Raw genomic sequence first — 23,750 nt, 5'->3', positions numbered from 1 at the left:
ACCTCCTGTACCATGGCCCCAGTCTCTGACCACCTCCAGTATAAAAATATTTTTAAAAAAACAGTCATTTTCGGTATCGGTGCTGTTTCGGTATCGGTTTCGGTTTTCGGCCTAGTGTATTTTTAATTTTCGGTATCGGTTTCAGCACCAAAAAACCCATTCGGTGCATCCCTAATTAAAAGGCAAGTTTAAAAAACAAACATGTTATACTTACCTGCTCTGTGCATGGTTTTGCACAGAACAGCGCCGATCCTCCTTTTCTGGGGCACCCCGCTTGCGCTCTTGGCTCCTCCTTCCTGCCAAGTGCCCTCAGACCAAAAGCGCTTGCTCTGGGGGAAGTCAAGCATGCTTGCTCCCGAGACGCTGCTCTGTGTATCCATTCACACACAAAGCTGCAGCTCGGCCCTGCCCCCTCTCTCTCTCCTCATTGGCTTACTGTCTTTGACTGACAGTAGTGGAGGCCATTGGCTTTCTAAGTCAATGAGTAAGGAGAGTCCCCGAAGAGCTGATATTTTCATGCACATCGCTGGATCACGCTATGGCTCAGGTAAGTACTAGGAGTGTGCTGCACACAGAAGGCATTTAGAACCAGTTTAAAAAGGTTGTAAAAGAGGCTGGCAAAACTTTGGAAAATACTAATTACCTGTCTGAAAAATTAAAAAATTAAAAGAAACAAAAGTCCAGTTACCTGAATTGGAGTCTGGAAATGACAGGTAGCAGATGCTGGTTTTCTGTAAATTAAAATAAAGACACACTGGTAAGTAAGGGGTAATTTTACATACAGGATGGAGAGGCAATGTACAAGGTGATCTTAAAGAATAACTGAAAGCAAGAACAAAAACGTAATATATTGCAGAATTATTTTCAGAAAATACAAAAACTACCTGTTGATGTTGTCAGATTCGCAGTGCCCTTGTCAATTCATGTGAGTGCACCGAATACATCTCCCTTCCTAGCTAACTGTTCTGCCCCATGTAAAGGAGATGAAGGTCACGTTCACATCTGAGCATTCTTAAAAACATGCATTTTCACAGACATTCAAGAAACACACAAAAAATGCGTGTTGCACTTGTAGTGTCGTGCATCGTTAATGACACCTCACCCAAACGCAGCAAGCAGAGCCACATTTTAGTGCGTGTCAAAACACACGACAAATGTGTCAAAACTTGTGGTTAAGAAAAAACGATTCCTCCTCCCCACCCCTGAATATACTTCAGGTTTTTGCAGCTTCGGCATGCTGTCCGTGTGCAGTTTCCTAAGTCTATCGTTCTCAAAACACACTCTGTTAAAAGGCGCCTTACAGCCCGTAACAGACAGGACACTCTCCTCCATTTATCTTAAACTAACCTGTGCGGGTAGTGCTGGGGCAGGGAGGACATTCCAGACTTGGCAACAAGACATACCCACCCTGACAGATGAGGACTGGTCTGAGATCCTCCAACAATATATCCCCCTTATGTCTGCCAGGAATCGATTCATACAGCTAAAATTCCTTCATAGGGTAAATTACACCCAACAGAGGCTATTATTCATCGTACATCAGACTACTCATGCCCGCGATGTCGAGGGGAGGTAGGGAATTCTGTTCATATGGTACGGTCCTGCCTGTTACTTAAGGACTTTTGGCAAGCGGTGGTTGCTGACATTAGTACGATCAGTGTGGTGTCTCTTAAAGTGACACTAAAGTTAATTTTTTTTTTTTTAAAACAGCAAAAACATGTCATACTTAGCCTGCGCTGTGCAGCTCGTTTTGCATGGAGTGGCCCCAAGCCTCGTCTTCTGGGGTCCCTCGGCAGCTGTCTCGGCTCCTCCCACGCTTCAGATAACCCCCTGGGAGAGGCGTTCTCCCGGGGGGTTACCTTGCGGGTGCGCTCCCGAGTCTAGCATTTGCAGGTCACCGTCAGGCGTTTTTTCACCTTAAAGAGGGATTTCACTGGAAAAAAAAAAAAAATATTAAAAGCCAGCAGCTATAAATACTACAGCTGCTGACTTTTAATAAATGGACACTCACCTGTCACGGGGTCCAGCGATGTCGGCAGCCGAGGCCGATCGGTCGGCTCTCGGCTGCTGCCACCGCCATTCTAGGTGAGGGAATCAGGAAGTGAAGCTTTGCGGCTTCACTTCCTGGTTCCCTACTGCACATGCGTGAGTCGCGCAGCGCAATAGGAATGGTCTGCGCTGTCTCTGGGACCCGTGTGTGTCCCAGCAGACAGCGCGCCGGGACAGGAAGAGGTATAGACTCCCGTAAGAAGTCTATGCCCGGAAGTGAGTGCAAATACCTGTCTTAGACAGGTATCTGAACCCCCCTCCCCCCTGAAAGGTTCCAAATGTGACACCGGAGGGGGGGGGGGGGAGGGATCCGATGAGTGGAAGTTCCACTTTAGGGTGGAACCACGCTTTAATGCATAGGATGCATTAAGGTGAAAAATGGGATTTTTTTGTACTCACCGTAAAATCCTTTTCACTGCAATTCACTGACTGACACAGGTCCTCTCTTAGCCATTGGGTTGTTACGCCACCTTTAGGCATAACATGTTATTAAAAACACAGAACTTTTAGTTCCACCCAAGGGGCGGTCCCTTAGATAACAACCCCCCAGCCTGCCATGCAGCCATCAGTACGCTAGCAAGCAGTATAACAAAGAAAATTAGGAGGGGCAGGTGCTGTGTCAGTCGCTGAATTCCAGAGAAAACGATTTTATGGCGAGTACAAAAAAAAATCCTATTTTTCAAAATCCATAGCATACTAGCTCATTATGAATAACTTACCTGAGATGGAAGCGCCCGAAGCGACCCTCGTTGTCCTCCTCCAATGCCACCATCTATCTATCCCAGAGTGACTTCTGAGTATCGCAGCTCCATCGCTTTGACTGGCCGGAGCCGCGATGACGGCACTCCCGAGCATGCACGCGGGAGCCGCCACTAATGGCATGATCAGTGCGCCTGCGCCGTAGACATCGGTGCCTGTCTTTTGAACATATCTCCTAAACCATGTAGGTTTAGGAGATATTTCTTGCACCTACAGGTAAGCCTTAATCTAGGCTTAGCTGTGGATAAAGGCTTGGTTGGTCGAATATCAAAATCAATGGTGGCACCAGATTACAAAACACACAAAATTTCAGATTTTCTCCCAAGAAAATTAATTTGGAATTCAACCCATGTATGGCCTGCATAAAGTACAATTAGTCTTTAACATTGCAACCAAGTGACACCTACCATCCTTTTACATCACTTACCTCTTTGTCAGTTAACTTGGCATGTGGAGGATACAAAGCCTTTAGAAAAAAATAAAAAATAAAAATAAAAAGGGAGAAAAAAAAAAATGGTGCTTTAGTATAAGATAAATACAACATGATCTAAAAAATGTACACTAAAGATAAACAATAGAAATAAAAAAAAACGCTAATACACAGATAGAAAGCTATACAATACTGAAGCAAACATCTAAACCTAAAGGACGAAAAGAAAATACAGTACATCTGGAAAGTATTCACGCACCTTCATTTTTTCCACATTAACGCCTTATTCCAAAATGGATCAAATTATTTTCATCATAAATGACAACTAGAAAGAACTTTTTTTGCAAATTAACCACTTCAGCCCCAGAAGGGTTTACCCCCTTCCTGACCAGAGCACTTTTTGCGATTCAGTACTGCGTTGATTTAACTGACAATTATGCGGTCGTGTGACTTTGCACCCAAACAAAATTGATGTCCTTTTTTTCCCCACAAATAGAGCTTTCTTTTGGTGGTATTTGATCACCTCTGTGTTTCTTATTTTTTGCGCTTTAAACAAAAAAAGAGCGACAATTTTGAAAAAAAAAAAAAAGCTATATTTTCTACTTTTTGCTATAATAAAAATCCCCAAAAATATAAAAAACTATTCTATTCTTGTTTCCTCAGTTTAGGCCAATATGTATTCTTCTACATTTTTTGGGGGAAAAAAAATCGCAATAAGCATATATTGATTGGTTTGTGCAAAAGTTATAGCCTCTACAAAATAGGGGATAGTTTTATGGCATTTTTTTTATAAATTTTTTTATTAGTAATGGTGGCGATCTGCGATTTTTAGCAGGACTGAGACATCATGGTGGAACACATCAGACACTTTTGACACTATGTTGGGACCATTGTCATTTATACAGCGATCAGTGCTATAAAAATGCTCTGATTACTCTGTAAATGACACTGTCAGGGAAGGGGTTAACCACTACGGGGCGATCAAGTGTGTCCTAGGGAGTGATTCTAACTGTGCGGAGGGGTGGGCTACTAAGTACATGACAGCGATCACTGCTCCCAATGACAGGGAGCAGGGATCTCTGTCATATCCCTAGGCAGAACGGGAAAATGCCTTGTTTACAAAGGCATCTCCCCATTCTTCTGCTCCATGGCACGATCGCGAGCACCCGGCGGATATTGAGTCCGCGGGACCCGCATTCACGAAGTACGTGGCAGGCGCACGCGCCCACAATGCCGCATCTTAAAGGGGACGTACCTGTATGCCCTTTTGCCCACCCATGCCATTCTACTGTCGTATATTGTTGTGCGGCGGTCGGGAAGGGGTGTGTATATATATATATTTTAACATGGGGGACCATTAGCTCTCGTAGCAGATGCCTTTTCAGTAAGTTCACAGTGAACAGGAACTTTAGTTTAAGGGCATGGTAGCCCACTTTTATTAAAAGTTACAAAATAAAGTTCATACATGCACTTGGTTGCACACAGAGGTTCTTCTCCCAAAACAATACATGAAAAATGCCAAGCCACCTGGCCTTACACACTTCAGCCCTCTTGGCCAAATAACAGGGTTCCTGTACAACTACTGTACCTCTTTTCAGCTTCCTTGCTGCTCAGGCCTTCCACTTCAGGCTCTCATCTGTCTCCTTAGATGCACACAGATTCAACACACACAGCGTCTATCTAGAAAGCAGCCCCTCACTGCTCTGATCCTCAGACTTGGGTCTCTGGATTTCACTAGTGCATACCTGCACTCTCTGGACTCCTGGAGACCTCCGGTCTCTCTGGGTAGAGCCCAGAACCCTAATCCTGACTCTGCTATAAGCCCAGGACCCACCTGCTCAATCAACCAGCCAGACCCCTGGCTGTTCCAAAAACCCGGTCCCAGGATTGGAGATTCCATTCCACCCATAACGCTATGGAATCTCCGGGCTCCAGGTCCCAGTGTGGTTTCATGTCCTCATCTTGTAAAACAACTCATTGTGTGTGTGTGTGTGTGTGTGTGTGTGTGTGTGTGTGTGTGTGTGTGTATATATATATATATATACATACATACACACACACACACACACACACACAATTTTTCCCTTTTTTTTTTATAAGAGATCACATTTCCTCTGTTCTCAGCTGTATAAGGGTTAGAGGAGGAGACAGCAGTACATTGATCCTCACAGTGAATGGCTGTAATGAAAGGGGGTTCATCACAAGTTTGGTGAAAGAAAAAGAGCAGTCTGAGTTCCCAGAATAGCTAGGGAACTGACCGTGCTGTGCTCTCCTGCTTATTGTGGTCAGTTTTTAATAAGAAAGCAGAGGGACCAGCAGGAACACCAGAGATTTTACACAAATGAAGCAATACAAAAGAGAACAGAATACTTTTTCATACAAGTACATGGTTTAGCAGGCACATAGCAGTAATATGAAATGTTGGGTTTACATCTAAATGTAGACCTGCATTTAACGTTTTAATGTTCATGGGAGTTCTTTAAAGTGAGTCCACAGTGAATTCATGATGAGCTGCCCAACAGATCGCTCCTCGCTGCACAAAGGTTTGCATTGCACCGCACATTGCCGGGGTGGTAACGGGCCTTTACTATGAAAAAAGTGGCAGGTAGAAAATAATTCAGTGCTGTGCAGAAGGCCTTCCTTCTCTCTCAATGCGTTCTCCTACCATGAGACAGCAAATGTAGAATTTGCAGAGAATCCAGTCTGCTGGCTCAGCACAGAACAAAGGTCTCTAGAGATATTCCAGCAACATCCTTTCTTATTTTCCCAGCCATAAATAATCTGCCACCGGCTCCAAGATTACATAATGTGGTACAGGTGAAAGTCCGCCGACATGGAGGATAGTGCGATCACACGTCATCTATGTACAGGGCAGATCACAATTTTCACTTAAGGAATGATAACATGATCTGTTGCTGAGACTCATTTTACTGAATGGCAATAAAGTGTGAAAGGATTTGCTTTTTATTGCAGTTTAAGATTAAGGCTCCATGCACACTGAAGCTGATAAACTGCAGTTTATTGGCGTTTGGGCGTTTTTTGTAAAAGCCCATAAACTCCACTCTATGTTAGCCTATGTGTTCATGCACACATGAACGTTTTTCAGCTTTAATGAGCAGTGGAGTTTATGGGCTTTTTACTGAACGCCAGAAATTCGCGTTCAAAGTGCCGTTTTTCAGCGCCAAAAAACGACAAACGCTGATAAACACTGATAAACGCTCATAAACGCTCGTTTATTAGTGTTCGGCATTCTATTTTTCAATGCATTGTGGGATTTTTGGAGTGTCCTCTGTGTATTTTTATAAAAAACGCCCATTAACGCTAACGCTGTAAAACGCTCATAAACACTCATTAACGCTAGTATAAAACGCTGTTAAAAGCAGGTTTTTCAACCAGCGTTTTCTGCCAGCAATCTGGCGTCCAGAAATAGCTTTTTTGAGCTTCAGTGTGCATGGAGCCTAAAAGTAAAGAAAGACCAAAAAAAAAAAAAACACACACCTCTTTAAACACTCGTGAACCAAACCATAAGTCATTTCTAATGTAAAAATGCAAAATGATTCTGCTATGGCTTAAATTGCAGCTAAAACTTTTTTTCCCCATTTTGTATACTGTAAGGGAGGGTTATAACCCCTGTCAGTTTTTATTGTACATGTGTGACCCATAGGGGAGTTTTCGCTTCACTTCCTGTCCCAGAACCAAAACCAGAGAGGGAAATCTCTCGAAAGTGAGAGACTCCTGGGGTGTCACCACTGGAAGATTTCCCTCTGTTACTAATCCAATTGCCTTTAGATAACCACTTGCCCTTCAGAAGATACAAACCCGCCCCTACCCCAACATTCATAACCAGGCTTTTATTTTTTTTGCTTTTTGGCACTGCGTTACTTTAACTGACAAATGCGCGGTCATGCACGCTGTATACAAATGGAATATATACAATTTCCCCCCACAAATAGAGCTTTCTTTTGGTGTTATTAGCTTACCACTGGGTTATTAAATTTTTTGCTCTATAAAACACAAAATGCCAAATTTTATATATATATATATTTTTTTTTTTTTTTTTTTTGGACATTTGGCTATAAAACATATCCAATAGAAAAAAAAAATCGAATTTCCTCATAAATTTAGGCCAATATGTATTCTGCTACATATTTTTGGTAAAAGAGAGAAAAAAAAAAAGGCCCAATAAGATGTATATTATATTGGGTTTCACAAACATAGTGTCTACAAACTATGGTCTATATAATGAAATTGGCGGTGGTCAGTAACATATAGAGGGGCTGTGATAGTATGGCGGGCGGTCTGACACTGACACTTTGTGGGAACCAGTGAAACGAATACAGTTATCTGTGCTAATAACATGCACTGTCACTGTACTAATAACAATGGCTCAAAAGGGTTAAATGAGTGCCTAACAGTGCTTGGTGTGTTTAATGTGAAGTGCTTTTATTAAGGGATGTGCTAGTTTATATTCCCTGCTTTGCAGGGTAACAAAAACCAGAACATCCCTGCTGACAGGACAGAGCTCTGTATTGTGTACATTGACAGAGCTTGTCCTGTCACCCTCTTCACCGATCAGCGGGTGGCGGCAGTCAATCATCGGCCGATGTTCTATCGGATAGTGCCCGCTATTGAGAAGTGCCCGAGCCGCACTGAACATGCTCGGCACACCCCCTACCATTAAGTGCTGGATCACGTTCTAGGTACAGGAGAGCCATTCTGGCACCGTACTCATATGTGAGCCAGTCTGAAAGCGGTTATACTTTAAACAGCTTGATGGTCTATCAAAAGTATTTCTATTATTGTTGAAGTTAAAGAGGGATTCCGCCCAAAAAAAAATATATTAAAAGCCAGCAGCTATAAATACTACAGCTGCTGACTTAATAAATGGACACTCATCTGTCCCGGGTTCCAGCGATGCCGGCAGCCGAGGCTGATCGACCGCTCGGGCCTCGGCTGCTGCTGCCGCCATTCGAGGTGAGGGAATCAGGAAGTAAAGCGAATCGGCTTCACTTCCCGGTTCCCTACTGCGCATGCGCGAGCTGCGCCGCGCAATAGGAAATCTCCGCGCTGTCACTGGGACCTGTGTGTGTCCCAGCAGACAGCGCGGCAGGGCAGGAAATGGCATAGACTCCCGTGGGAGTCTATGCCCGGAAGTGGGTGAAAATACCTGTCTTTGACAGGTATCTCCACCCCCCTCCCCCCTGAAAGGTGTCAATTGTGACACCGGAGGGGGGGAGGGATCCGATCAGCGGAGGTTCCACTTTAGGGTGGAATCCCGCTTTAAAGTGGTATTGAACTCATTAGTAAAACCCTGCCTGTCAGCGTTTTTTGCAAACAGAAAAGACCTGTACACTACACATCCCATAGTCCCTACTCCATCCCCAGCGGGAGAAGGAGAGGGTGGCGATGCTCTAAGTTACATAGGGACCATGCAGAACCAATGTAGCTAACCCCTCTAACAGGTAGTCAGCAGCAAAAAATTAAAATAATTGGAGATCTGGAAGAGCCTGAAAGTAATAGAAGGGCATTTTCCGAGTTAAGAATACATACTTTAATAGAACATATTTTTTTAAACCAGTTTAGTGTAGGGCTCCCCCTGCCAGCAGCTCCTCAGGACCAGCGCGGTGTCCCATCATATTAAAATTTTCGGCAAATCTATTTTTTCCTTTTACCAGGACCGGCACTGACACCACAGAGGAGCTGCAGTCAGGAGTTTTTTCTAGGCGAGGCCACGGATTCAGCCCAGTCCAAAGCCGCGGCCTTTGCCTAAAAACTCCTGCCCGCAGCTCCCCAGGAACGGTGCTGACACCGCGCCAGTCCTGAGGAGCTGCGGGAAGGAGTTTTTAGGCGAAGCCGCGGCTTCAGCCTAGTCCGCGAGGCAGGACGCCGTGGACTAGGCCGAAGCCACGTCCTCGCCTAAAAACTCCTGCCGCAGCTCCTCAGGAACAGCGTGGTGTCCATCATAAAATAAATAAATAAAAATCGCAGATTTTATTTATTTTTTTGAGAAAAATCGCCCCGCTCTAGGTTAGTGTCACTTTAAAGTCAGCATTCACAAATACTGTGAGCTGCTGACTTTTACTATTGCGACACTTACCTGTCCAGGCATCCAGCGGTGTCCTCACGAGAGCCAAGTCTTGAATAGGTACTCGAGTGCTGGCGCTGAAATTTTGGCTCAGGGAAAGAGCCAGAAGTGGGAGCGGCTACATGTCAAAAGCAGGTACCCGTTCCCGCCCAAAAGGTGCCAAATGTAGAAGTGGAGGGGGAAGGAGGCAGACAAGCAGAGCTTCCCCTTTTGGGTGCAGCTCTAATTTAAGCCCTGATGAAGGGGGTGAGTTCCAACCCCTGAAATGCATGGGCTCTTGTGTACAATTTTCTACCCGATATTGCATTGGAATACATTTTATAGCTAGAACGGATGTCTCCAAACTTTATAAACAAAGGGGTCATTGGGAGTAGAAAAGTCCCCATCTTTGATGTCAGTGGGAGGAATTTTGCCCCTTCATTGGAGTCAGTAGAGGGAATTATGCCCCATTGTTGGTGTCAATGGATTAAATAGTGACTCAAGAGATGAATAAAAAGCAAGCAAAGTGCTGCATCTGCCCCCCCCCCCTGGACGGCAGTTTGGAGACCAATGATCTAGACTAAAAGAAAAATAATGAGACCGGTTCTTGGACTTAGTATGGATTTATTTAAAATATATTGAATGATTTTGCTTATGATTCCATTACGATTGAATTCAATGTTAGCCTGGAGTTTCACTTTAGCGATGTTGCCAGCAACCATGTCGGAATAGCCAACGCTGGCCTAAAACAATACATTCTTCGTATAATCCTGGCTTCCATCAGAGAATGTATTGTATAGAGCTGTAGGAGGTAGTCCTTGTACAAGACATTGGATATACATGACATGCAGTCACAGGTAGCCACGTCCCCGGCTTGACAATACAATGCTAATATTTACCCTAGGAACCAAGCTCACTGCTACGTGTCTTGTAAACATTACGTTGAGCAAGTGATAAGGCACAGATTTCTCCCATGAACCTACAAATCGCTGTTTTCAAACCTGCTACAACCCTGGCAAATTTCAACCGAGCTGATCACACAAAGTGGATACACAGAGATGACCTCCAGATAGAAACTGTCTGCCAAAAATGAGCATACCTGGAACTTCCAGGAATAGAGCTGGTGTCCTATCACATAGTGTCCCCCATCGGATAGTGCCCGCTGTGTACTGTGCATGCGCAGTACAGAGGATACAGATTACGAAAATATCCGAAGATGAACGGTGCCTACACCGTGAGTCCAGGTTCTAGCCCCACCATCCTAGTTAGAATAAAAAGAGCAGAGTGCAGCAAAGCCGTGCCCGAAGCGTGGCAAGCGAAGCAAGCCCACGAGGGGCCCTCTAATATGTGCAGCCCTATGTCCACTTGGATGGTGGGGGCTTGCACCTCGACTCATGGCGCAGGCACCATTAATCTTTCCGAACCTCCTTCTGCTCCGTACTGCGCAAGCGCTGCGCCTGCGCAGTACGGGGCGGACACTATATGGCAGAACACTGGCAATGCTGGTAAATTAGAAGCAAATCATAATTTTCCCTGTCAGAAATGGCCTTCCATCCTCTTTCTCTAATGGCCCGTAAGGCTGTCAATCAAAATAAATAACCAATACGGAGGGGTCAAAAGACAGGACCACGCTCAACTTTTCAGGAACATCAAGATTTGCACATGGCTTCAACTGACTAAACATGATCATTAGGACTTGAGTGTTCATTGAAAGTCGCTGTGTGTGTGTGTGTGTGTGTGTGTGTGTGTGTGTGTGTGTGTGTGTGTGTGTATGTATGTATGTATATATATATATATATATATATATATATATATATACATACACACACACACACACATACATATACACACACACATACATACATACAGTACTTAGTTGGAACTGACCAAGTTACGAGAAACGTTTTAATTAACCTCTTCCCTATGAGGCAATTTTTCACATTTGAAAATATGCATTTTTTGCAAGAAATTACTTTAAACCCGCCAATAATGCAATTTTTTATGAACATGATATTTGCACAACTATCAAATGCATATTTTTCATTGTAAAAAAAAATTATAAAAAAAAAAAAAAAAAAAAGAGTGCATTGAGTAAATAGATACCAAACATGTCAAGCCTAAAAATTTTGCATACTGTAAAAATTCTAAAAATTTCCATAGATAACACTTTGAAAGCCTGTACAGTTGAACAGTTTAGGCTCGGTTCACACAGCGGGCGGCACGAATTACAGCGCCGCGACCTGCACACGATCAGCGGCGACTTGCAAAACGACTTTTGTATAGAAGTCAATGCAAGTCGCCGCAAAAGTAGTACAGGAACCTTTTTTCTAAGTTGGAGCGACTTGAGTCGCTCCTATTAGAACGGTTCCATAGTACAGAACGGAGCGCGACTTGTCAGGCGGAGAAGTCACCTGGACAAGTCGCCCCTGTGTGAACCGAGCCTTAGCGTTCGTCGTGAATTATTGCTTGTAAAAGTGATCTCATCCAACCCAGATCACTTTCTCTAAAATAAATTTAAAAAAATAATAACATTTGAGGCAGATAGCTCTGATCAGTGGCTTTTTAGCTACTGTACTAAACAGAGCTATCCGTTTGCTTAGCAGAGTTTAGGTATAAATTCATGTCCATGAGATTATAGCATAAGGAGCGATTTCCAGTCAGGTACAGCGTACGGACCTGGCCAGCTGTATGGTGTATGTATGTATGGTGCTGTAGGTCCGTACTCCCTAAGGACCTGACAGCTAAAGGGGTGAAGCCAAAATCTAATCTTACTTCCAGTCAGTCGTAAAAGCTCTTCTCCTGTAATAAAATAGCTTACTCCAATTTCACTGCAGTCTGTGAGCTTTTCACAGTGTGCATTAGAAGCTACAGCAAGTCAAATAGGCCCATCTAATTTCCTGGCTGGAGGACATCCAACATCATCTAGTCCCTTCCTCTCCAGCCCACCTATCCTTGGCACACTCCTTCCATTTTTTGAATTTTTTTTTAAAGCGCAGTTTCACCCAAAAATTGAACTTCTGCTATAAGGGAAGTGACCCCTGACATGACAAAATGGCATGTAATTTTTTTTGGGGGGGGAGGGGGGGGAGCCGGTACCCTCTTTTCAGAGGATCCCAGCTCCCACCTCCTCCCGGCGCACAGTGGCACCGGAAGTGAGATCACCTCTCCACCATCCCTCTCTGCAATCATCTGGGACACGTCATTCACAGGTCCCAGATGATTGCCCGGCCAGTCATGGCATGGTTTGCGCAGTGGGTGCCCGGCTGTGAAGCCACAGCCAGGCGCCAACAGTTACAATGTCGGTGCGGCAGAGAGGAGGAGGAGGAAGTGAGCGGGGCTTCGTACGCCCACATTGCTGGACCCTGGGACAGGCAAGTGTCCGATTATTACAAGTAAGCAGCTGCAGTATTTGTAGCTGCTGACTTAATTATTATTTTTATTTTTTTAAGCAGAACTCCACTTTAAGTTCTTTCAATCATGGAGGCTTGGACTTATGTGCGTGTTACCTAGGGCAGCCAGAATACAAATGCATCCCGACTAGGAATGCCCCCTAACTCAGAATGACATCCACAAAGGCAGAATAAAATGTGCATAACTCCCCCCAATAGCCAACTCACTGCCTGCATGAGGGCTGAGGGCTCTTGATAAGAGTTCTGAGGCCGGGTGATGGAATGTTCTCATGAAGTTATGTACAGAACCCTGACATTCCCTCCCACCAGACAGGATCTGCTTGCATTGCATAGAGAAGCAATTAGACCCCTTGGTCACATTACTGAGTTTAAAAAAAAATGTATAATGAAAGCAGAATGACTTTAGTCAATCATTTGATTAGCCTGTAGATAAGGGAAGAAAGGAGGAACCGGGGAAGGCAAAAAAATAAGCACAATAAACTTCAGCTATAACAATGTTGGATGATGATCTATGGTCATATGGTGTATATGTTCCAGCTAAAAACAAAGTATGCCTTCCTATAATGACATCAATTACAAGCTTTACTTTGCCTTTAGGTATGATTAGGGACAGAACGCTCATGACATCATGACTGATATTTGTTCAGCTGTTACCCGGGGAAAATCAAAATACTAACATAAAACTGTGCAGTTAAATCTTGGCAACGCTGCACTGACATTCTTCCAAGACTAACAACATTTAACCATTTAAAACACAACTATGGCCGTACATGGTGAAATAGCTCAGTTAGAAAATACATGTGTTGGGTAAACAGGGCACCTGATTGAAACCATGGGGCCCCTTACAGCTTACCCAACAGGGCCCCTAATTCGAAAATATCAAATGATATTTTTTATAAAATGCAATGCCCGCGATGCTTTGCGGGCCATGCCAGAAATGATAACCCGTTCAAAGCCCATTCAAGTTAATAGCGGCTCAGAGGCGATATCCCCATAGTGAGCGATCATGGAGTGTTCATTCAGGATGTTGAGCCCCCCTGAAATAACCCGCCTCTGTGTCCTCAGCAGATGCCGGTGGGAGAAAAGAGATGGGGAAAAGGCAGTACTGTGCGGGCAAAGGGGCATAGATACTAGAGCCGATCCCCCCTCCCCCCACAGTGCAGCCAGGAGGAAGTAGAAGTGTCAGTAATAAGGCAGCACTGCTCGGTAAGTGCCTGGGCCCCCCTTTTGAACTGATGATGCCTGGGTCCAGTACAGCAATGGTCATCAACCCTGTCCTCAGGGCCCACTAACAGGCCAGGTTTTATGTATTACCTTGGGGAGATGCAGACTAGAATACTGCAATCACTGAGCAGCAAATGATATCACATGTGATATATTTCAGTTATGTTGCAAACCTGGCCTGTTAGTGGGCCCTGAGGACAGGGTTGATGACCACTGCAGTACAGGACGGCTGGATGTACTGCCTTATCTGTAGGCCTGGGTTTAAAAAAAGGACATAAAAAGCAGTGATTGCCAAATATGTCACATGTGATAACATCAAACGGCCATTCAACAGATAGAAAACAAGCCTATGCCCTGGTCGCTACACATTAGGATGTTTAGAAGCATCGTTTAGGAGGCAGAAAAAAAAAAAACCTTCTGGATTGTGCTTTTTGGAAGTTTTCTGAGAGAAAAAAAAAAACAAACAACATGAAACATGCCTTAACGCGCGTACAAAAACAATATAAATTAGAACTTATTTTTCTGCCAAAAGAACTGGCTTTTTTATTTCTTTTTTTAAAGCCCAGTGTGCATGGACCCTCAAAGTGGGCAGTGTCAGGAGGATAGTGGACAGTGCCAGTCATTTTGTTTTTTGTTATTATTTGCAATTTTATATATTTTTTTTTTTAGCAAAAAGCCAGGGGTATAAAACAGACCCCCACTATCTCACTTTTGAAACAAAGAGAAGAGATTGGGGACACAGTCCTCAATCCCTATCTCTTCAGCACATAGTCTCTCTGTTCATTCACAAACTAAAGCATAGTTTACTATGATTCAGTTATGTATAAACACAGCGAGTGATCTCACTGTGTTCATTCAAAAAAAGGGGGAAGCTGGCAGCGCTGCAGGAAGAGAAGGGGGGGAGACCAGGGGAGCACACAGGGTGGGCCCGGGCAGCAGAAGGAAGGAGAACCTGGACAGAAGGGTTAGCATTTACTGGAACTGATCAAATGTACTTTACTCCTGCAACAGTTGAAAGCTGGTGGAAAGGGGGAGGAAAAGAAACTAGCAAGAGAAAAATACATGGGATTGGTTCCAGTAAATGCTGCCCCTGCTCCCACCCAGGTTCCAGGAGTTGGCAGGGAAGGGATGTGATCTACTCTTCACCTGCCCGTAAGGCAACCATTCTCAACAAGAGTTCCTTCAGAAGTTGCTAGGGGATCCTTTATCTGTGGCTGACTGACTTTCTCCTCTCCTTGGCACCAGTATTTCAACTGTGCCTTTACAGCTGGGTGCGCACTGCCCATGCGCGGGTCGTGCTGCGCCTGGTGAATGGTCTGGCAGTCTTCTGGGACCCGTGAAGGACCCGGTAGACTGCAGGGGGGGGGGAGGAACGCTTAGGCGGAAGTAGGAGCAGGTACCTGTCAAAACTAGATACCCGCTACCCTCTCCAAAAAAATAAATAAATGCCAAAATGTGGCAGGGAAGGGGAGGTGGGGGGGGGGGGGGGGGTTTGAAGTGGAACTTGCCCTTTTGGGTGGAGCTCCGCTCTTTAACAACCAGCTATTCACTTCTAAACCCCTTTGAAAAGGCTCCTAAATACTGCAAAAATGCTAGCACAAAATGCTTAATATTAGTATTTTTATCCAGTTTTTTTTTTATTTTATTTTTTACGTTTTTGAGCGTCTAGTGTGCATTATAGTCTAGTTTATTATTCAAAATGGCAACATCAAATATAAAGTATGCCTATGCCACACCAACTGTATTGGAATGATGATTTCCAGTTTCTAGAAGCATAATGTTAAAAACAAGATCTACATTAGATGCTTCCAGGTCACCAGATGTCATAGAGGTATTGACAGCTGTCCATGGTGTCTCTTATTCAACTTCTAAGGGGTGCCTTGGACTACTTTTTACAGGTTCATTTGCTCATCTAGCCACACTTCATCCACAGCATTTATTAAAGCTGAATTAGCTTCAAGGAAAAAAATAAATAAATAAATAAATAAATAAACACACACATGCTTTCATGATGTAAGGCAAGCTTAGATTTCCTTATGTAGGAGCTGTACTGTCAATCAGCATGTCCTAGAGGACGGGGTTGGACATAATGTATCATTTCAAAAGGAAAGAACTTGTAAGCATATTAGCCAGTGTGTCAATAGAAAACATGGAGGTAAAAAGTTATTTTGTTATTTTTTTTACATTTCTGGTTCATGTTGACAGGTGGTAACATCGTTATCATTAAAAAAAAAAAAAAAAAAAATATGCTATTAAACTGGAGCAGAGCTTTCTAATTACTATAATCACTGAGATTACACAATCAGTTTTTTACATAAACCTCAGATACAACTACAGATATTCGCCTTGCGTTATCTAAGATGTCATCCTACAATGTAGATTGGTTATCTGCCGATAAGACACAACTTCCAATGTATGCATTGCCTATATTATATATGTCACACCAGGACATTGAATTCTGATAGCAGGACACAGCGATGTCAGAAAAAAAAAATCAAAGGCTGCACTCACTGATAGACAAAAGTTTAGTACAGTAACAGTCCATTCAACGACTGATTCCTATCAAGTAGGGACAGCCCCAATAATCGAAAAAAAACAAACGGTTCCTGCTGAACTAGCTGAAATTCAATCCATCTATGGCCAGCTTTAGATACAAAAATTCTAGGTAGGCAGCTAAAAAAAACAAAAAAACAAAAAAACACACAAACACACAAAACCGCAGGAATGCAATTTATCAAGGATTTCACCACAATTGTTTTAGCTCTGAAAGGGTATTGTTAGAACCTCTGCCAAGTTTCAACTGTTAGCATCAAAGCTGGAGAGATTTCTTTAAACTTCACTTAAAGCGAAGTTGCACCCAAAGAGTAAGTTCCGCATATCTGCCAACCCCCCCCCCCCCCCCAACCGGTACCAAATGTGGGGGGGTGGATTCCAGGACAAGCAAATGTCCTAATATTAAAAGTCAGCAGCTACCGTATGAACTCTGCTTTAACTTGTATGTAATAAAATAGGGAAGTTAAGAACTTCTGTCAGTTTGTCAGTTTTTTTATTGCTATACCAGTCCTCACTAGGGAGATTTCCCCTCACTTTGTGCGACAGACAGGAAATGAAGGCAAATCTAGTGCTAGCTAGCTCAATGGTTCTGGACCTTTCCAGTGCCGTGACCCCTTGATAAAATTTCCCACGTTTTGGGGACCCCAACAGGAAAATGACCAGTTACACTTACCGGTAACGTCTTTTCTAGGAAATCTTCCAGGACGGCACACCTGAGAGATGACTGGTCCACCTGACAGGAAACACAATCAACAACAAGTTTAAAAGTCCCCACCCCTCCCTCAGACCCTCAGTTATGGTAAAGAAAATCCCACACCAGTGTCAGAGGGAACATTCTGTGAGGAATCAATATACCACACCAATAAAACAAGGGTAGGGAAGTAGGCCTGCCGTCCTGGAAGATTTCCTAGAAAAGACGTTACCGGTAAGGCTGCTTTCACACTGGGGCGGTATTCAGGCGTTACAGCGCTATAAATAGCGCCTGTGTAACGCCTGAAAAAAACCGGCCCCTTTAACTCCAGTGTGAAAGCCGGAGGGCTTTCACACTGGAGCGATGCGCTGGCAGGACGGTGAAAAAAGTCCTGCCAGCCGCATCTTTGCAGCGGTGAAGGAGCGGTGTATTCACCGCTCCTATACCGCTGCTACCCATTGAAATCAATGGGACACCGCGGCAATACCGCCGGCAAAGCGCCGCTGCAGCGGCGCTTTGCGGGCGGGTTTAACCCCTTTTCGGCCGCTAGCGGGGGTTAAAACCACCCCGCTAGCGCCCGCACACCGCCGCTAAAACGACGGTAAAGCGCCGCTAAAAATAGCGGCGCTTTACCGCCGACGCTGCTCTCGCCCCAGTGTGAAAGCAGCCTTAGTGTAACTGGTCATTTTCTCCAGTCATCTTCCAGGACGGCACACCTGAGACGATAAGCAAGAAGTTCAGGCCTACCTTTAGGGCGGGACAACCGCTTGTAGGACCTTCCTGCCAAATGCCAAATCCTGAGGGGACAACAGTTCCACTCTGTAGTGCCTCAGAAAAGTTCTATGGCTCGTCCATGTTGCTGCTCTGCAGATCTGGCCGATTGAGGCGCCTGCCCTTTCTGCTCAGGAGGTCGCTAGGGATCTGGCTGAATGCGCCTTAAGGCGGGTTGGTACTGGTTTACCCGCCTGTCTATAAGCGATGGATATGGTTTGTCTAACCCATCTAGCTATCGTTGTTTTGGATGCTTGTAGACCCTTTCTCTTCCCTGAAAAGGTGATCAATAAATGACTGGATCTCCTAAAGTCTCTCACCCTTTCTAAATAGACTAGGAGACAACGCCTGACATCTAAGAAATGGAATCTTTCCTCTTCCTTATTCTTGGGATTCTGGCAAAAGGACGGGAGAATAATCTCCTGTGTTCTATGAAATAATGAAGCCACCTTTGGCAAATAAAGAGGATCCCGAGTGAGGATTACCCTATCCTCTAGGATGCACAAAAACGGCTCTTTAATCGAAAGAGCCTGTATATCACCCACCCTTCTGGCCGTAGTGATAGCCAGAAGGAAGGCCAACTTAAATGATAAAAGTTTAACAGAAATTTGAGCCACTGGCTCAAAAGGCCCCCTTGTTAGGGCATCTAATACCAGGGACAGGTCCCATGGAGGGCAACTGACCGACCTGACTGGGACTACCCTTTCCCTGGCCAACAAAAATCTTTTTATCAGCGGCTCCTGTCCTAGCTTCCTATCAAAAAACACGGACAGGGCTGCCACCTGGACTTTGAGGGTGCTGACTGCCAAACCCTGGTCCACCCCCTCTTGAAGAAAGTCTAGGATGGTAGGTATCATCTGGAGAACCCCCTCCTTAGACTGCAGCCAATGGGAGAAAACTTTCCAGACTTTTGCATAAATTTTTCTGGTGACGCCTTTCCTACTGAGGAGAAGAGTGTCTATCACTCTCTCCGAACAGCCCCTGTCACGGAGTATTTCCCTCTCAATAGCCATGCTGCCAGAGAGAGACGTCCCGGGTCGGGGGTGAAAGACTGGACCCTGACTGAGCAGGTCTCGTTGCACCGGCAGATGCAGCGGGGGAGCTACCGAGAGACTCTGAATGGTGGGAAACCAAACCCTCTTGGGCCACCAGGGTGCTATTAGCACCAGGTCTGTCCTTGAGTAGGTTAACTTCTGTAGGACTCTGGGAAGGAGTACCAGTGGGGGAAAGGCATAAGCCAGCCTGAAATTCCACACCTGTACAAGAGCGTCTATCCCTTCTGCTTCTTGATCCTTGCAAAGGGAGAAAAATCTGCTGACCTTCGCATTCCTCCGGGAAGCGAATAAATCTATTTCTGGCTTGCCGAAATGTCTGCAAACCAGGAAGAAGATTTCTTTGCTCAATCCCCATTCCCCCTGAAGGATGGGCTGTCTGCTTAAGAAATTTGCCTGTAGATTGAGTGAGCCTTTTATAAGAACCGCTGACAGTGAAAGGACCTTCCTTTCTGCTTCCCCAAGGATTTGCTGCGCTAACTCCCTCAGTTTGCCAGACCTTGTCCCTCCTTGGTGATTTAAGTATGCCACCGTGACCTGGTTGTCTGAGAGGACCTGAACCTCTCTGTCCTGCAGCTGCTGTTGGAAATAGTCTAGGGCCTTGCCTACTGCCAGGAGCTCCCTGAAATTGGAGGATTCCCTGGCTTGGCTGTGGTTCCAAGACCCTTGGGCATACTGGTCTACCAGATGAGCCCCCCAGCCCCAAGCGCTGGCGTCCGTGGTCAAGACTAATGGGTTTACCTGGGCCCAGGGGCGACCTTTCACCAAATTGTGTGGGTCGAGCCACCACTGCAGAGAGAGAGAGAGAGAGAGACTTCCTCTGTGACGGACACTATCCTCTCTAATGTTTCCTTTTTCCCTCCCCATGAGGCAAGAAGGAAAGACTGAAGTCGTCGAGAATGAAGTTGTGCCCAGGTTACTGCTGGTATGCAGGCCGTCATGAGGCCCAGTAGTCTCATTATATATCTTAGAGAGGCTTCTCTTCATTCGAGAAGGGTGACAACCGCATTCTGGGCCTTCACTATCTTTTCCGCTGGTAAGAACACCTTCTGTGCCTGTGAATCTAACAGGTAGCCTAGGTATAGTTTGGACTGAGAAGGTGTCAGGGAGGACTTCTCCCGGCTGACCATCCAGCCCAAGGTTTCCAGAACATCAAACACGATGTCTCTGTCTATCACTGCTTGCTTCTGATCCACACTGTAGATCAGCAAGTCGTCTAGGTAGGGTATTAACCTTATGCCCTGTAGGTGTAGATATGCTACGACCTCGGCCATCACTTTTGTGAATACCCTGGGCTTGCCGCCACCCCAAAGGGAAGAGCTCTGAACTGCCAGTGTTCTACTCTCTGCTGTATGTGGACTGCGAAACGCAGAGATCTCTGATGCTCGGGAGCAATGGGTACATGTAAATACGCGTCCTTCAGGTCCAGAGTGACCATAAAAACTCCTGCCTGAAGATGTTTTCTTACTGAGTAAATACTTTCCATTCTGAACCTCTTCTGAAGTAAGTAACGGTTTAGTGCTCTCAGATTTATTATTAAACGAAATCTGCCTGAGGGTTTTGGAACCACAAATACGTGTGAGTAAAAACCCTGGGCTAATTGACTGGCTGGTACTGGAGCAATGACTCCTTGCTCTGCCAGCTCCTTTAAATTTTCCAGTAAACCCGCTGCCCTGGCTGGGTCCCTGGGAGGAAAGGTAATTAGAAATTTCTGTGGGGGAAGACTTTGGAATTCCAGTCTGTACCCTACTTCTAAGAGATTTAAAATATATGGACTCTGCGTAATCCTTTTCCAATGGGGAAGGAAGTTGCTGAGTCTTGCACCCACTCTTATGGTGGTGTCATTTACCCTCTTTCTGAGAGGCTCCGGAACTGGAAAAAAGAATTGTACTCTTATCCTTTTCCAAGATTCCACCTCTTCCTTTGTTCAACTTTCCCTTTATGATGAGTCCTTGAGTGGGGGTGTCAGGGATCCGCTCGTCCTGCGCGATCGGCTCTCCGTGCGCGCGTGCACGTTCGTGCAGCGGGTCGTCGTAGGCACGAGCGTCTTCCAACGCGCGCGCGTGCACGCCGTTCGTGTGTGCGCGCGGTACACGCACGCACGGGCGAGCGTTAGCACGATTGGCGCCAGTGGCCCTTTTTAAAGGCACAGTTGCAGCAGCTCTGTGCTGTCTCGTCTGCAGCTCGTGCCTGTGTATACCTGCTTGTCTACCTGCTACCTACCTGATATCCGACCCGGCTCCGTCTGACCTTGTTGACCTCTCCTGCTCCGACCCCGGCTTGTTTGACCCTTCTTGAACTGATCTCCTGTTGCCGAACTCTGCTTGTACCTGACACCTCTGCTTGTTCCTGCATCGCTACCTTGTATCCTGAGGACCCATCCAACCTGATCCGGTGGCCTGCAGTCCTCAGCCTTCCTACTACTGAGAGTCCCTGCTCCTGAGAACCCTCATCTCCGGATACCTGCTACTGCTCCTGGCTGGACTCTCCTACCCCACTGCGCTCCGGTCTCCCTGTTCCCATTCCAGCGAGACCAGAACCAGAGCCGTAAGAGAGGTCCCCTTCTACTAAGACAGACTCAATACCTGAAGTTCCTAACAGTACGAGACAGCCATGTCTGAGTCTGCAGAAGGGGCCTCCGCCATGAAGGAGATTTGCTCTCACCTTGCGGCTCTCACCCAGGCCGTGAAATCCCTTCAAGACGGCTACACCAGATTGGAAGAGCGGGTCCAACATCTCTCCATTTCGGGATCCCCGGACACTGCACCTCAGTCTCCTCCAGTCCAGCCTGCAACTCATCCGGCAGTCGTGATGCTTCCACCTGAGCCTAGGGTTCCCATTCCGGAAAGATTCTCTGGGGACCGTTCCAAGTTTCGGGGTTTTCGTAATGCCTGCCAGCTTTACTTTGCCCTCCAGCCCAGGACTTTTTCACTGGAAGCAACTAAGGTGGGATTTGTCATTTCTCTCCTGCAAGAAGAACCTCAGTCATGGGCCCACCATCTCCTGGAGAATGACAGTCCTCTTACTCAGACTCTCTCTGCCTTCTTTGAAGGGATGGCACAACTTTATGATGACCCCCAGCGGACTGCCACCGCAGAATCCGCATTAACTGCGCTCCAGCAAGGCCGTAGGACGGCCGAGGACTATGTCTTGGACTTTAGGCGCTGGAGTGCAGATACCTTATGGAACGAGTCGGCCCTTAGACACCAATTTCGCATGGGCCTGTCTGAAGGCCTCAAGGACGAACTAGCCCGAGTTGGTATCCCAGATGCCTTAGAGGACTTAATTGCTCTAGCCATCCAGATCGATCGTAGACTCCGTGAGCGGAAGGCCGAACGCTCTTCTCAACCTCTGAGACCTGCCTGGATGACCGCCAGAACCCCGTCTCCCAATCCGTTCTTCTCTCCGCCCTCTCAAAAGGGGCCTGCCAGTACCTCTCTTGCTCCCGAGGAACCTATGCAGCTTGGACTACTCCGACCTACTCTGTCTCCGGAGGAGCGTGCCCGTCGTCGACATATGAACTTGTGTCTATACTGTGGCGGCTCCGGACATTATGTGGCCAACTGCCCTGTGAAGCCTCGTAAGTGCCTCTCTTCTGTGCCCCGCAGTTTCGTTAACTCATCTTCCAACTCTCTACATGTTGCCCTTCTGCTTTCTTTTCAGCTTCATGGAAGAACGATCCACGTCAAAGCCATCCTTGACTCCGGAGCCTGCGGTTGCTTCATCGACGCTGCCTTCACTAACCTGCATTCCATTCCACTTCAGCCGAAATCTCATGGACTTTCTATCTTCTTGGCCGATGGTTCTCAGATCAAGTCCGGCCGGGTCACTCATGAGACCCTTCCTCTACCCACCTCCACCTCCTGCCGACATACGGAACTACTAACTCTTGATGTCATTTCATCACCACTCTTTCCTGTGATTCTGGGCATACCATGGCTGCAAGCCCACAACCCCTCCATTGACTGGTCCTCTGGGGAGGTAAGATTCCTCTCCACCTACTGTCAGGACCACTGCCTCTCTGGGGCTCCTGCACAATCCAGAACACTCCTCTGTCTAGATCCAGACCTGGACCTATGTCAATCGGTTCCAGAGCCTTATCATCAGTTTCTGGATGTCTTCAGTAAACGGGGGGCTGACTCCTTACCTCCGCATCGTCCTTACGACTGCCCCATTGAGCTCCTCCCTGGGGCTGAGATTCCCTTTGGACGTGTCTACCCCTTATCCGAGAAGGAGCAGGAGGCTCTGAAGGCATACATCTCCGAAAACCTCAAGAAGGGGTTCATCCGTCACTCCACATCCCCTGCCGGGGCTGGGATATTTTTCGTCACTAAAAAAGACCAGACCCTCCGACCCTGTGTAGACTATCGGGAACTGAACAGAGTCACGATTAAAAACCGCTATCCCCTACCTCTGATCCCAGAACTTTTTCAAAAATTGAGATCGGCTGTTATTTTCACCAAACTTGATCTGAGAGGAGCCTATAACTTGGTCCGTATACGAGCAGGCGACGAGTGGAAGACTGCGTTCCGAACTCGTTTTGGGCATTACGAGTATCTGGTGATGCCTTTTGGATTGTGCAATGCCCCAGCCACCTTCCAGCACTTGATTAATGATGTCTTCCGGGACTTCCTGGACATTTTTGTCATCGTTTACCTTGACGATATCTTGATCTTCTCCAGGTCCCTGGAACAGCACCGGGGGCACGTCAGCAGAGTTCTACTTCGGCTCAGGCAACATGGACTAT

General features: G+C 46.0%; 1 protein-coding gene across 1 annotated transcript in view; it reads right to left on the bottom strand.

The window, feature by feature from the left end:
• Window positions 1–23,750, bottom strand: part of DENND6A (DENN domain containing 6A) — a 107,901-nt gene that overhangs the window by 69,227 nt on the left and 14,924 nt on the right. Inside the window, exons 2-3 of the mRNA XM_077452019.1 lie at window positions 3,236–3,274; window positions 689–731 (exon numbers count right to left, since the gene is read on the bottom strand). Of these exons, the coding sequence (XP_077308145.1) occupies window positions 689–731; window positions 3,236–3,274 (82 nt within the window). The remainder of the gene's footprint in view (window positions 1–688; window positions 732–3,235; window positions 3,275–23,750) is intronic.

The sequence above is a fragment of the Lithobates pipiens genome, unplaced genomic scaffold (assembly GCF_037356315.1).
Source record: "Lithobates pipiens isolate NorthernLeopardFrog02 unplaced genomic scaffold, aLitPip1_a1.2 Scaffold_23, whole genome shotgun sequence".
In the NCBI taxonomy this organism is placed as follows: domain Eukaryota; kingdom Metazoa; phylum Chordata; class Amphibia; order Anura; family Ranidae; genus Lithobates; species Lithobates pipiens.
This window is presented reverse-complemented; position numbering and strand designations above follow the sequence as displayed.